The 15395-nt window shown below is 40.0% G+C and overlaps 1 protein-coding gene across 1 annotated transcript in view; it reads left to right on the forward strand.

Annotated features, from left to right (window-relative positions):
* Positions 1 to 15395, forward strand: part of LOC116272788 (fibrillin-1) — a 236939-nt gene that overhangs the window by 34852 nt on the left and 186692 nt on the right. Inside the window, exon 4 of the mRNA XM_031661595.1 lies at positions 11834 to 11929. Coding sequence (XP_031517455.1) covers positions 11834 to 11929 — 96 coding nt within the window. The remainder of the gene's footprint in view (positions 1 to 11833; positions 11930 to 15395) is intronic.

Below are 15395 nucleotides of genomic sequence, written 5' to 3' on the forward strand. Positions count from 1 at the left end.
GATGCCCTCTCGCCTGCCTTGGCTTCATGGGTGAACACCGGGGACTCTGCCTGAGATCTTTGTATACTTTTCTGGCCAAAGAGCATGCCAGGTCTGCATGCAGGGCAAGCTGGAAGTGCTGGGGGTTAGTGGACCTAGAAGCGACTTTTAACCAACAACAGATGGAGAGTGGTTGGATAAGTGCCTCAGCTTCCTTGCCTCTCAGTTTGGATAACCATGAGGTTCACTCTGCACTGTCTCCTGAAGTTCCCCAGTGGACTGAGCCCTCACTGTTCACAGTGATAATAGATTGATAATGTACTTTATTAGCTTCCTTCTCTTTTTGTCTCACTTTCACACTCTCCTACGAGTGTTTCCTAGAATTACTTTCAGAACAAACTACTTCCATTTCAATTATTGTCTCAGAATCTGCTTCTGGTGGAGCCTACACAATAACAGCCACCTTTTACTAAATACAGCCAGTTACGATTGGGATAGAAACTCCCCTATGGGCTGGGACTCTTGCTTCTTGCACTGAACGTAGCATAGTTTTCCTTGATCTCAGCTTGGTGTGAAACGTGCATCTTCCAAGTAACAGCAGGTTCATTCTACATAGCAAGAGCCCCTGAACTGGAGAAATAGAACAAGGCAGAGAAGCCAGCTGGCAGAACATCTGGGAACATACGGGACATCTCCACCTCTATAAGGGTGACTTCCAGGCTGCCGCTGAGACATAAGCATCTCAGGGTTGGAAAAGAAGTGCAGTTATAAAGTTGGGATTAGACCCCATCTCTCAGATTGGTTCCTGAACCAGCTAATATTGCACTCCTCTGGGGGAAGAAATATAGCCAGATAGCAAAACTGGGTATTAAGCTGGGAAAGTCTTCAAAGATAGTGTGAACTGCTAATGACTTCTCTATTGAGTAGAAATCATGAGATGTGGAGCTAGGATGTTAATAAGACCAGACGGAAAAGCCGTGGTCCTGGTAGAGTCCAAGTTAACTGTGGGATGTGATGAGTATAGTAGTAAGGTCCTGAGGCCAGATTTAGTCTAGAGACTAAAATCCAAGACTGTGGGTGGTGCTTTCTGAGGAAGTCTGAGTCATATCTATGGTACCTGGACGTTGGACAAACTCCCCAAGTAGCTTGTGGATGAGGTTAGTGTAAGGAGGAGGTTCTGGTTTCAACAGGATCTTTGGGGGTACTTGAAATCTTTAAAATTGTTGACTTTGATTCTCTCTGCACTAATATTGTCTAAATGACTTGCAAAATTAAAGATGGCAAAATATTTTAAATTAAGGGTAGCTGGGGATGATCATAATTCATTTCTCATCTTTTGGAGTGATGTTCTAGGGAACAGCTGCGCCATTCCAAAGAACATCCTGATCACTTTGCTAACTTTCCTGCTAATAGGACAGTTCTACTCAGTGAAATGTTTGCATTCACTACATGTGGTTCTACTAAAAAGGGTCAATTTAGATCACTGCACCAATTTTTCCTATGAAAAATTTTGTACTTGTTATATGACAGGGATCAAGGAGGTCCAGGCAAGTCATGGGACCTCAGAGAGCATTAGTTTTCCCACTTGTATATGAACAAAATGAAAGAAGTGTTGTTCTTTCAGGTGGTTTTTGACATGAGTGTCCTGTGACTCTGAGAATAGAAAATGATCTCTTAGTGACCTGAATGAGAGATTGCATTTCCAGAAGGTTCAAAGTACCAGCCAGTGATTCTCTTGGACAACAGGAAGTTGTGGCTTCCCTTAGTGTTGGTGGAACTCTTGACACTCGTCATTCAGCACCAGGGCAAAAAGAATGATCAGCTAGACAGGGTCAAAACAGTAGTTTTTCTAGACTTTAATTCCAGCCCTCTTTAGGACTGTTCTTTACTGTGTCAGTCTCTGAGGCTGGAGATGGTTTTGAGCAATCCTAATTGTCATAAAGACCTATCATGGTTTACTGATGTATGAATTTACTCATTCTTCTAATATGTATATACACACATACAAATATATAGTAGCTTGTAACACTGGGATTAATAAACTCTATAACTTTATATATATATTAGTCAGTTTGGGCTGCTATAACAAAATACTATAGACTGGGTAATTTATAAACAACAAAAATGTATTTTTTTACAGTTCTAGAAGCTGGGAAGTCCAAGATCAAGAGGCCAGCAGATTACATGTCTGGTGAAGTCCTGTTCCTCCCAGATGGTGCTTTCTGTGTGTCCTTACATGGCAGAGGGGGCAAACATGTTTCTCAGGCCTTTTTTTATAAGGATACTAATCCTTTCATGAGAGCTCTGCCTGCATGACTTAATCACCTTCCCAAAGGCCCCACTGCTCCCTACTCTCCCATTAGGGACTAAATTTCAACATATAAATGTTGTGGAGACACAAACATATTGTATGTATACATATGTTATTCTCTAATTATATATATAATTATATATGATACATTATAAAAGTTATTTCCTGTAGTTTATATTTTATGATTTTGTATTTTCTATTTTGTAATTACTATAGTCTGTAGTTTGTAATTTTGGAATCTTCTAATTCTGTTTTACTCTCTACACTTTTTTGAAGAATGCTAAAAATTAAACTTCATATTTTGAGATAATTGTAGATTTGCAAACAGTTGTCTTAATCTGTTTTCTGCTGCTGTAACAGTATACCACAGACTGGATAACTTATAAACAACAAAAGTTTATTTGGCTCGTGGTTCTGGAGGCTGGGAAGTCCAGAGCATGACACCAATGTCTGTTGAGAGCCATCCCATGGTGGAAGGTATCACATGGGGAGCAAGTATGAGAGACAGACAGAAAATGCGCTGAATTCCCTACATAACCAACCCACTCCCTAGATAATGGTGTAAATCCCTTTATGAGGGCAAAGCCCTCATGACCTTATCACATCTTAAAGGTTCCACCTCTTAATACCATCACAATGATAATTAATTTTCAACATGAGTTTTGAAAGGAAAATTCCAACTATGGCATTTGTAAGAAATAATTCAGAAATATCCCGGGTATTCTTTATTTAGTTTTCCCCATGTTGACATCTTGCAAGACTATAGTACAACAGCACAACCAGGATATCACAAAATTGATACAGTCAAGATACAGAACATTTCCATCACCACAAAGAGCGCTTATGTTATGCTTTTATTGTCGTTTTATTCCCAACCTAATTCTCTCTTTAATTCTGACAACCACTAATCTCTTTTGCATTTCTATAATTTTATCATTTCACAAATGTTATATAAATGGAATCACATAGAATATAACCTTTTGGAAGTGGCTTTTTTCGCTCATCAGGATTCTCTGGAGAGTCATCTAGGTTGTTGCAGTATCAATAGTTTGTTATTTTTGATTGCTGAGTGGTAGTGCATGCTACGGATGTACTACAGGTTAGTTTGGCCATTCATCTATTGAAGGGCATCTGAATTGTCATCGTTTTTTTTTTCTCTTTATTATTTGAACTAAGCTGCTATGAACATTTGTGTACAAGGTTGTGGTGTGAACACCAATCTTGTGTTCTCTGGAATAAATGCTCAGAAATGCAATTTCTAGGTTGTATGATAGTTTCGTGTTTAGCATTTTAAGAACTATTAAACTGTTTTTGGAATCGCTGTATGTACCATTTTGCATTCTCACCAACAGTGTATGAATGACCCAGTTTCTCTGCATCCTTACCAGCTTTTTGTGTTATCTTTATTTTTAATTTTAGCTATTCTGATTGCTGTGTCATCATCTCTTACTGTGGTTTCAATTTGCGTTCCCCTACTGGATAATGATGTCAAACATCTTTTTATATGCTTATTGCCACCTGTATATCTTTTTCAGTGAAAAGTCTCTGTATGTCTTTTGTCTAGCTTCTTATTTTTAATTTAAAAAAATATTTAGACGGGGTCTTACTCTGTCACCTAGGTTGGAGTACAGTGGCACGATCTCGGCTCACTGCAACCTCCGTCTCCCAGGCTCAAGTTATGCTCCCACCTCAGCCTCCTGAGTAGCTGGAACCACAGGGGCGCACCACCATGCCCCACTAAGTTTTTTGTATTTTTGGTAGAGACAGAGTTTTTCCATGTTGCCCAGGCTGGTCTTGAACTCCTGAGCTCAAGCAATCTGCATGCCTTAGCCTCCCAAAGTGTTGGTATTACAGGCATGAGCCACTGTGCCTGGCCTCTTTTGTCCAGATGCTAATTGAGTTGTTTATTATTTCATTATTGAGTTTTGAGAATTCTTTATATATTCTAAATACTAGCTGTTTGTCAGATAATGTGATTTGCAGACATTTTATCACACTCTGTAGCTTGCTTTCTAATATTTTTAATGGGATCTTTCATAGAGCAAATGTTTTCAAATTTGACTAAGTCTAACTTATCAGTTTTCCCTTTACTGGATCATGCTTTCATTGATGAGTCTAGGAATGCTTTCTCTACTCCTAGATTCTGAAGATTTTCTCCAACTTTTTTCTACTAGTTTCATAGTTTTATTTTTATTTACTTATTCTTTGAGACAGGGTCTTGCTCTGTCACCCAGGATGGGTAGACAGATTTTTCCCACTATATCCTTTTTTGTTTTAGCTATTCTAGTTCTTTTCTGTAAAAACTGTAGATTAATCTTGTCTATATTTACAAAACCTTTTAGGATTTTGATAGGAATTGCATCAAACCTGTATATCAATTTGGGGCCCCTTACACTTTTCAAACCCCTTATACTTTGATCACATTTTCTCATTTAATTGACTTCAGTTCAATGAGAATGTTAGCAGAACCGGTCACAGACAAAACCTCTCAGACACCGGTTTTAGGAAGGAAGGGGCTTTAATCAGCTGGGAGCAAGAGTTTGGGGCATTTGTAATCCCAATGCAAAGCTGAGCTCTAAGGGTGTAAGAAGGCCAGCAGAATAATTCTAGACCAGTGTGTTAGCAAGTTTGAGGGAGTGCTGTACAACCAAATCCTGAAAGTGTGGGGACATTGAGAGGAAGGGAAGGTGCTGCTACAGCTAGTCTGGAAGAAGTCCTCCTTGAAAAAGCTTTCCGGGAATTGTGGGATTTATATGGACTGGGAGGAGAAACATGCATGGAATCTACTCAGACTTGTCCTTAGAAATGGTTGAACTCTTTCTTTCTAGACCGCCCTTTATGGAAGCACCTTTATCACTGCTGTCATTTAACTTGTTCTTCTCTGCAGCTTTTCCAGCTTGGCTAGATGTTTGTTTGTTTGTTTGTTTGAGAATGCTAGTGAAGTTTCTCTTCCAAGCTGTGTGTCTTTAGGCATCCCCAGACATCCATTCACTTAAGGGAAATGCCATTGCTGTTATCTCTCTAAATGAAAATTGTTTTTATCCTGCAGTGACTCTGATTGTCCCTGTGGACTGTTGTCTCAGGTGTAGAGTCCAGAAGTTAGTCTGGCTGTTTAATTTGTCTGTCTGTGCTTTTCCTAGTACCTAAATTAAAATCACATGTTCATCCTACAAATGCTTATGTGCAAATTGCTCCCAGTGTTCTTTCTGCCAGTTGTGCCTGCCAAGATGATGGCAGGTCTTTAGAATCGTTCCAACCCTAATGCATCCCAAAGAAAATCATTACCTGAGGTATTTAGATCCAAGTGGCAGCCCTGCCTCTCTCGCATTCCCATAGCGTGCTCACATTGCTCTCTTCTGATGAATCATTGAAGAACTAATCTGTACTGGGCTGTAATTAGAGAAAATGTCTTCTGTTCTTTCTGGCCAATGCTGGCAAATGAAAGACGTTCAGTAAGTCACTGTTGAATGACTGAAATGACTGACATCTGATATGAACACAAAATTAATTTGGGATCTTTTATGGATATGGGGAAATGGCAACATTTTCTGTTAGCTCTGAGATATTGAGCCTTACATGAAACCTTTTATGGCTGTCTGCTCGTCTTCAAGGGCAAATCCTCACTGGGGCTCTAGGCCTCTCAGGGTTCACTGCATATGGCAGGATCAGTGCACTCTGATTCCCCTAGTATTTTCAATTTCTAGTAAAATCTTAACACAGATTGAGTTTAGGGATATCTTCTGACTTGGGGTACTTAGTGCATCCAGTAAAGAAATAGCATCATTATGGGTGTAGGAGGAACCCCTAGTTTTCAGTTGGCTTTTTAAAGAGACATAGAATTTGGTCTCCCAATTATGATACATCGGGAATTCTTGTTCAAATCAGCGTAAATTTAGAATATGCATCAATGGCAGGACTCAATCCAAAATAAAACCAATTTGGGTATATATTCTCTGTAAACTGTTTCCTCTGTGTACAGTGAAACTGCATATCTAGTTCCTTCACTTCCCCTCAGAAATCCTGAGCACCTTTATCGGAATGCTTTTTCCCCCTAAAGATCTAAGATTCACAATGAGTAAAAAGTTTCCCATGGTAAACACGGTGGCAAAGCAGGTGATTCAGAGCCTATTCTCTGTGCTGAGCCTGCCTCCTCCTGGCTTCCCCCAAGGATTCATGCATAGGGTTCCTTGGTGTCTTCTTGTTTCACAAGTCTGAATGAGTGCTTTTATTTTTTAAAGAAGAAAGAACATTTTATGCTGGAAAAGGTTTGCCTGAAAGACAGAATAAAAAATATATATTAGGGAGGTTTTTATTCTATTGCATTTAAATGTAAACTTATCATTCTTGCCAGAAAGAAGAATTCATTCTGATTTTCAACTTGAACAAATAATGTAAAGTCACTATTGAAACTACTGTTAGCTTTTTAATCTCAAAGTAGTTAAATGGCTTTGTCGCTCATGTGGGAATGGAAATTAGCTCTTGGCATGAACTGCTTTAATTGAAATCAGTTTGAAGGCTGAGTTCCTATGCTGCTTGACAGATGACATCATTTCCTGTGCTTTTCCCAATCCTCACTGTTTTTCTAAGATAGGATGAAGCTAAGTTTAACTTCAAATTTTAAAGCAACTATACACCTTTTCCTGACCTACTTAGAATATTATTCAAAGTTTTCACTAAATCGTTTTTTCTTTGTATACTTATAGACGGCTTTTTAGTTAAAAAAGCATTTTGGCTGAGACGTTTTAATGGAATCATAAGAGCCTAAAATAACTGTTTTAATCACTTTCCGGGGTTGCTTGATTTCATTACTGCAACAAAGGAGTTATTTCTGCTTTCATACATGGGGAAACAAAGATAAAAATATTTTTAATAGCAACCTACTTAGTAGGGCTGTATAAGTGCTTCGGACACAATGGACAACTTCTAAGTCTCAGTTTGGTCTTTGGGCATAGCTTTTGATGTCATCATCAGGCAGCATGAGTTAGTTAAATAAAAATTAATTTAGCACAGTTTTATACAGCACTTACTTATAAGCAAGGTGCTACTCTAGGCACTTAAGGGAATATTGCATAATTAATGCTCATGACACTCCCCACTCCTAAGAAGTTTTTAAACAAATGGGGTGTGGCAAAATAAGTAAAAATAGGCTGGATTATATAATATATGCTTCAAAAGAGAAACATAATTGGAAAGGAGAAAGGGCTCACATTTGGTTTGAGAGGTATCAGAAAAGGTCAATGGAAAGAAGCAATATTTGAAATGGATTTTGGAGATAGATAGGATTTCAGGTTTTGGGGGAGAACTGTGTGTATGTTGTGTTGGGGTTTAGGGGTTAGGGGCAAGGAGACACAGAGGCAGGTAAGGGAGGGGGTTCTACAGAGGGACTAGGACAAGGCAAGTGCCGGGTTTTTTGCATGACACATAGTAGGCAGTCAGAAATGTTTGTGAGTGAATGAATGACTGATAAGTAGATCAGGAGATGGAGTCATAGGACATAGTAGGCATGTGCCAAGGAGCCCCGAAAGACACCTGAGGCTATGCTGAGGGGGCCGTGAATGCTGAGAGACGGAGGTGGCTCTAGTTCAGTAGAAACAGGCCTTTGATGTCATTTCAGTGTGTGGCATGTTCTTGAAAAGGCATTTAACTTTCAACTTGACTTAACTTCTTTGTGCTGTAAAAGGGCATAGAAGATATTGGGTTCTGCACTTTCCTTCCCTGTTGTCAGGCTGAGATTTGTGTAGCTCCTTATAAAAATTGTTCCTTTCTCCTGAAGTCAAGTAGCACTTTTCAATACCATGGCTGAGGATTCCTAATAAGGGGTAATGGACAGGGTGGCTGTTGGGAGGAATCTTCTGTTTGCTCTGGAGAGAGGATTTGGCCCCTGTGCTTCAGAAAGAGTGAGCATAAACAGCAGATTTCTGCTTTTGTGTAGAAAGAAGATATTCTCTTCTCCTTAGCTAAAATTATTGAAACTTTTTCTCTGAGAATTTACTCCCACAACTTGGAAGACCAGACAGAATAAGCCAAACTCCAAAGCCCAACCCTGGCCTCCGTGTGTAAGCAGGTATCAACAAGGATTAGTGGTTAATTCAATCAAGCTTTGCAATAGGAAATAGCCTAGGATTTTGAAAGTGCTATTAGCATTCCTAAATTACTGACCTAGAGACAGCCTGAACACTGGAGAAATGAGAGCACTTGCCTGCGCTGTTGTCATTGCTCACTATGAGCCTGTGGCTGTCTTTTACTCCAGCCTCTCTGAGTGTCTCATTGTCTAGAGTCTAAGGCTGTCAGTCCATGGTCTTTCTGCTCTGGGCCCTGAAATGTACACTCCTGTAGGTGAAAATGAGTATCTTACTTAGTTTGAGGTTACAGTTTAAACAAGCAGCTCTTTCTGAGGCAAATCCAGCTGTCCCTGTCATCAGGCAGTCTTGTTATTAAATGGCTTTGTCGGCATTTTCTTGTTTCTCTATTCTGCCTCTAAAATTTCTTTTAACAAAATTCTGTGGAATTTGCTACTTTTTTTTTTCTTTCTTTTTTTTTTTTAAATTATACTTTAAGTTCTAGGGTACATGTGCACAATGTGCAGGTTTGTTACATATGTATACATGTGCCATGTTGGTGTGCTGCACCCATTAACTCGTCATTTACATTAGGTATATCTCCTAATGCTATCCCTCCCTCTACCCCTCCCCACAATAGGACCCGGTGTGTGATAATCCCCTTCCTGTGTCCAAGTGATCTCATTGTTCAATTCCCACCTATGAGAGAGAACATGTGGTATTTGGTTTTCTGTTCTTGTGATAGTTTGCTGAGAATAATGGTTTCCAGCTGCATCCATGTCCCTACAAAGGACATGAACTCATCCTTTTTAATGGCTGCATAGTATTCCATGGTGTATATGTGCCACATTTTCTTAATCCAGTCTGTCGCTGATGGACATTTGGGTTGATTCCAAGTCTTTGCTCTTGTGAATAGTGCTGCAATAAACATACATGTGCATGTGTCTTTATAGCAACATGACTTATAATCTTTTGGGTATATCCCCAGTAATGGGATGGCTGGGTCAAATGGTATTTCTAGTTCTAGATCCTTGAGGAATCGCCACACTGTCTTCCACAATGGTTGAACTAGTTTATGGTCCCACCAACAGTGTAAAAGTGTTCCTGTTTCTCCACATCCTCTCCAGCACCTGTTGTTTCTTGATTTTTTAATGATTGCCATTCTAACTGGTGTGAGATGGTATCTCAATGTGATTTTGATTTGCATTTCTCTGATGGCAAGTGATGATGAGCATTTTTTCATGTGTCTGTTGGCTGTATGAATGTCTTCTTTTGAGAAGTGTCTGTTCATATCCTTTGCCCACTTTTTGATGGGGTTGTTTGCTTTTTTCTTGTAAATTTGTTTGAGTTCTTTGTAGGTTCTGGATATTAGCCCTTTGTCAGATGAGTAGATTGCAAAAATTTTTTCCCATTCTGTAGGTTGCCTGTTCTCTCTGATGGTAGTTTCTTTTGCTGTGCAGAAGCTCTTTAGTTTAATTAGATCCCATTTGTCAATTTTGGCTTTTGTTGCCATTGCTTTTGGTGTTTTAGACATGAAGTCCTAGCCCATGCCTATGTCCTGAATGGTATTACCTAGGTTTTCTTCTAAGATTTTTATGGTTTTAGGTCTAACGTGTAAGTCTCTAATCCATCTTGAATTAATTTTCGTATAACGAGTAAGGAAAGGATCCAGTTTCAGCTTTCTACTTATGGCTAGCCAATTTTCCCAGCACCATTTATTAAATAGGGAATCCTTTCCCCATTTCTTGTTTTTGTCAGGTTTGTCAAAGATCAGATGGCTATAGATGTGTGGTATTATTTCTGAGGACTCTGTTCTGTTCCATTGGTCTATATCTTTGTTTTGGTACCAGTACCATGCTGTTTTGGTTACTGTAGCCTTGTAGTGTAGTTTGAAGTCAGGTAGCATGATGCCTCCAGCTTTGTTCTTTTAGCTTAGGATTGTCTTGGCAATGTGGGGTCTTTTTTGGTTCCATATGAACTTTAGAGCAGTTTTTTCCAATTCTGTGAAGAAAGTCGTTGGTAGCTTAATGGGGATGGCATTGAATCTATAAATTACCTTGGGCAATATGGCCATTTTCACGATATTGATTCTTCCTATCCATGAGCATGGTATGTTCTTCCATTTGTTTGTGTCCTCTTTTATTTCACTGAGCAGTGGTTTGTAGTTCTCCTTGAAGAGGTCCTTTACATCCCTTGTAAGTTGGATTCCTAGGTATTTTATTCTCTTTGAAGCTATTGTGAATGGGAGTTCATTCATGATTTGGCTCTCTGTTTGTGTGTTACTGGTGTATAAGAATGCTTGTGATTTTTGCACATTGATTTTGTATCCTGAGACTTTGCTGAAGTTGCTTATCAGCTTAAGGAAATTTTGGGCTGAGACAGTGGGGTTTTCTAAATATACTATCATGTCATCTGCAAACAGGGACAATTTGACTTCTTCTTTTCCTAACTGAATACCCTTTATTTCTTTCTCTTGCCTGATTGCCCTAGCCAGAACTTCCAATACTACGTTGAATAGGAGTGGTGAGAGAGGGCATCCCTGTCTTGTGCCAGTTTTCAAGGGGAATGCTTCCAGTTTTTGCCCATTCCGTATGATATTGGCTGTGGGTTTGTCATAAATAGCTCTTATTATTTGGAGATACGTTCCATCAATACCGAATTTATTGAGAGTTTTTAGCATGAAGGGCTGTTGAATTTTGTCAAAGGCCTTTTCTGCATCTATTGAGATAATCATGTGGTTTTTGTCTTTGGTTCTGTTTATAGGCTGGAATTTGCTACTCTTAACTGTTACCCTGTGCCACCTGCCTGAGATTCTAAATCTTTTCATGGGAAAATTATTGCCATCATAATCTTGTCTCATATGGTTACTCAAGGCAATACTTTCTTGTTGGTATAAATTACAGAAATGACATTGAGTTGTAAGTTCTGTTAAATTAAGGAAGCCATTTAGCACTATTAAAGTGAATGCCAAAGAAACAATTGCATTGCATGGTAAATGATTTTTTTTTTTTCAAGACGGAGTCTCACTCTGTCACTCAGGCTGGAATGCAGGGGTGTAATCTCGGCTCACTGCAATCTCCGCCCTGCAGGGTCAAGCAATTCTCTTGCCTCAGCCTTTTGAGTGGCTGGGATTACAGGCATGTACCATTACCCCCGGCTAATTTTTGTATTTTTAGTAGGGATAGGGTTTCACCATGTTGGCCAGGCTGGTCTCAAACTCCTGACCACAGGTGATCCGCCCGCCTTGGCCTTCCAAAGTATTGTGATTATAGGCATGAGCCACCGTGCCTAGCCAGTAAGTGATTTTACTCACACAAATAATAATATGTTTAGCATTCTCAATTAGGTAATTATTGGGTAAAAATAGATGAATCCTGATAAACTATGTGATTTTCTCTTCAAATAACTACAAATCAACTCCTGCGAGCTGTTGCAATCTATGCATTTAAGTTGCAAAAGTGATTTCTTCTTCTTTTTTTTCAAGTACAACACTGCAATATTCGCTGTATGAATGGAGGTAGCTGCAGTGATGATCACTGTCTGTGCCAGAAAGGATACATAGGGACTCACTGTGGACAACGTAAGTACACCGTAGTTATAAGTGTTCTAGGTGTTAACCTGTTTGTAGACAAGTAAAATAAAGAGATAAGTGCTGACAGATTTTCTTTGATTACCTGGGACACAGCATTTTTACAAGTGTCCAGTGACCTTTACAGATGAACAGATCACTTACTCAAAACACTTATCACCAAATTTCCAAATGGAACCTTGGTTGGTTACAGGTTGTTTGATTTATTTTCCTCTCATTTACCTTCACCACCCTGCTTGCCTGATCTCCTTGATTTCTAGTCACCACCAAAGGAGCAGAATTCTTGTTCATTCCAGATGCATATCTTCCACTTACTTGCTGAACTTCAGCACTTGGATTTTCAGGAAGCATCTCAAATAAAATATTTCAAAACTCAGCCTCGTCATTCTCTCTAAACATGTCCTTTCTCTTGATTAGTGGTATCTGCATCCCTCTCATTTCCCAATCTAGATGCTGCTACTGAAGTACTTATCACATGGTATTCAGTTTGAAGGTTCATTTGTACACACCACTTACTGTGTCTACTTTCTACTAGTCCCTGTGCTTTGCAGAAGATGAACATTCTTTTTAAAAAGCTTTTTAAAAATTACTTTAAGATGAACATATATACCCTACAGAAAATTTGGAAAAGTTTAAAAACACAAAAAGTAAAATTATTCATGATTCTGTCATTCTAGATACTATCTTCTAGACTTGTAATGCATATTTGGTACATTAATTCTTACTGTATGTATTGATTTTATGCCACTTTTTCACTTAATATTTTATTCAAAGTATACTCATCTTATTACACATTTTAAAATACATTTTAGCGGTTGCCTAGTACTCTATTACATGGACGTTTGACTGTTTAATGAATCCTTAATGGTGAGCCTTATTCAGGGTGTTTCTAATTTTTGCTTTTGTGTATGTATTTGTTTAGGATTAATAATGTTATTATAAATAAACAAAAATGTAGAGAATGCCCTAGTGACCATCTGTGTTAGTCTGTTTTCATGCTGCTGATAAAGACATACCCAAGACTGGGCAATTTACAAAAGAAAGAGGTTTATTAGACTTACAGTTCGCCATGGCTGGGGAGGCTTCATAATCATGGTGGAAGGCAGGGAGCAACAAGTCACGTCTTACATGGATGGCAGCAGGCAAAAAAGAGCTTCTGTGGGAAAACTCCCCGTTATAATAACCGTCAGATCTTGTGAAACTTACTGTCATGGGAACAGCGTGGGAAAGAGACCTGCCCCCATGATTCAGTTACTTCCCACCTCCCACAACACATGAGAATTCAAGATGAGATTTGGGTGGTGACACAGCCAAACCATATCGCCATCCACTCATTGCAGTGGGAGAAGAATATTGGTTGAGTTTTGTGTAGCACAACCTGGAGAGAGGAGAGGTAAGACAGGCTCCCCAGTGTGGGTGATCCTTGGGCTGAGTCTTGAGGGATGGGTAAGTGTTTACCTGTCAGGTGATGGGGAGTGGACCTTTTGGGCAGATGGTAGAGCATGACCAAAGCACCGCCACAAGACACAGCAAGGGATGTGGGACATAGCAAGTGCTTTGGTGTTGCTAGAGCTAAAATGCAGAGGAGAGTGATGGGAAAGGAAGTAAGGTCAGATACGATGTCATGGGCCAGGTTTTGATGCCTTTATACATACTATGTTTTCTTCCAAAGTAGGGCCAGGAAAGAGGAGTGAGACCACAACAATAAATAACACCAACAACATCAACAACATACATCTTTTGAGTTACTCTGTGCTTACTGTGTGCTAGGCACATTTTAGAACTCTATGTGTGTTAACTCATTTAATATGACAACAATCTTTGTGTTAGAGGCCATAAATGTTACCCTCTAGCAGATGAGGGAACTGGAACACAGGGTCCCCAGTAGTTCCTCTAAGGGTATATAGGTGGTAATCGGCAGAGTTGGGGTTGGAACCCAAACAGTGTGACTCCGTAGCCCATATGTTTACTGCTGTGAAATACCAACCTTATTACCCTTCACTTATGAAGGTTTACAGTGAGAAAGATCACAGTGTGGACGCACAGCTGGAGGAGGCCAAAACAGGAGCAGGAAGACAAGTCCTCCCTAAGGCTGTGGCTGTGGAGATGGCGAGATGGGGCTGGATCCAGTGGCATTCCAGGAGAATCAGGAGGGGCTGCTGGGCATCTCTCCTGCTCCCCTTGGTGCTCCCTGAGGGAGTTTAGCCCAGTGCCCAACACACAAGTGCTTAATTAACACTGGCAGAATTAGAGCATTTTTCCTAAACTTCAGCTTCCTCATCTGTAATCTGGGAGGGTTGGCTTAGGCAAGCTCAAACTTTGTTTTCTGTTTAGAAGCTCTTCATTCTCCCTGACTATAAATCAAGGGGCAAAGAAGACAATTGACTTACATAAACCTCTCTGATTGTATGATGAGCAATGGCCTCCTGCCATAATTTTTGGTTAAAAAGGGTTGTGTCAGTTCGGGTCCTCTTATGCCAAGAAAATATCAAGACAGAATTAGACACAAAAGAGATTTACTGGGGAAAAGGCTTGTGAAGAATAAAGGAAAGAGGAAGCAGAAGTAGGAGGGAATGGTGTTCAGACCATGATGCCTGTCTGATCCTGTGCAAGGGGGGAGGGAAGGAAGGACAACTGCATAGAAGGAACTTCAGCCTGTGGTGCAGCTCCAAAAAAGCCTTTGCCAGGCTGATGGAGAGGCCAGGGCAAAAAGTGCCCATCGAAGAGTTCCATGATGGGTGGAAACGGCCAGGCTTTAGCATCCTAATGCTGTGTTCAGTCATTGGCTGTGAGCATGCCCTTGACAGGAACGCTGCAGCAGATACGAAGGCACAGCAGCTGGAAGTGGTCTGCCAGCTAAACTCCTTACAGGAGATTCTCTTGAGGGGAAGTATGAGTGGCTCAACTTCATGACTGCTACGGGGTAAGGTATGGAAAAATGTATAGAAAATATTTAAGGAGCAAGGAATTTGAATGGAGGTTTTGGGGGAGACTCATGGAGCAGTGAGATTTCAGCTGGGCTTTGAAGAGTGGTTGTGACTGGCATATTTGGCAGAGAAGAGCCTGCCACCCACGATGAAGATGCCTAGAAAGAGCCCATGCATGCACGAGTTACAGGAAATTGTACAAAGAGGAGTTGTTCAGCACGTGAACTTTCAATTCTTATTTTAGTGTCTTTTCTAACAAGCAAAATATCCTGCCCTGAAGCATCTCTAGACTTACTGCACCAATAGTTTCCACAGGTTCTGTTATAACTCTCAATTGGATTTTCATGATGGTACTTAAATTACTGAAGATCATGATTCGTATTTTGTTGTTTGCAGTTAATTGTGCAGTTGAACATGCTACATTTCTGTAAGGGTGACATCAGAGGGACTATCTCCCCTCGTGGGAGCCCTGTTGAAATTAAACATGAATCATAAACAAAAGAGTCTTTGCTAACACGCAGTTCCCGTCC

Source organism: Papio anubis, unplaced genomic scaffold (genome assembly GCF_008728515.1).
Source record: "Papio anubis isolate 15944 unplaced genomic scaffold, Panubis1.0 scaffold20, whole genome shotgun sequence".
NCBI lineage: Eukaryota > Metazoa > Chordata > Mammalia > Primates > Cercopithecidae > Papio > Papio anubis.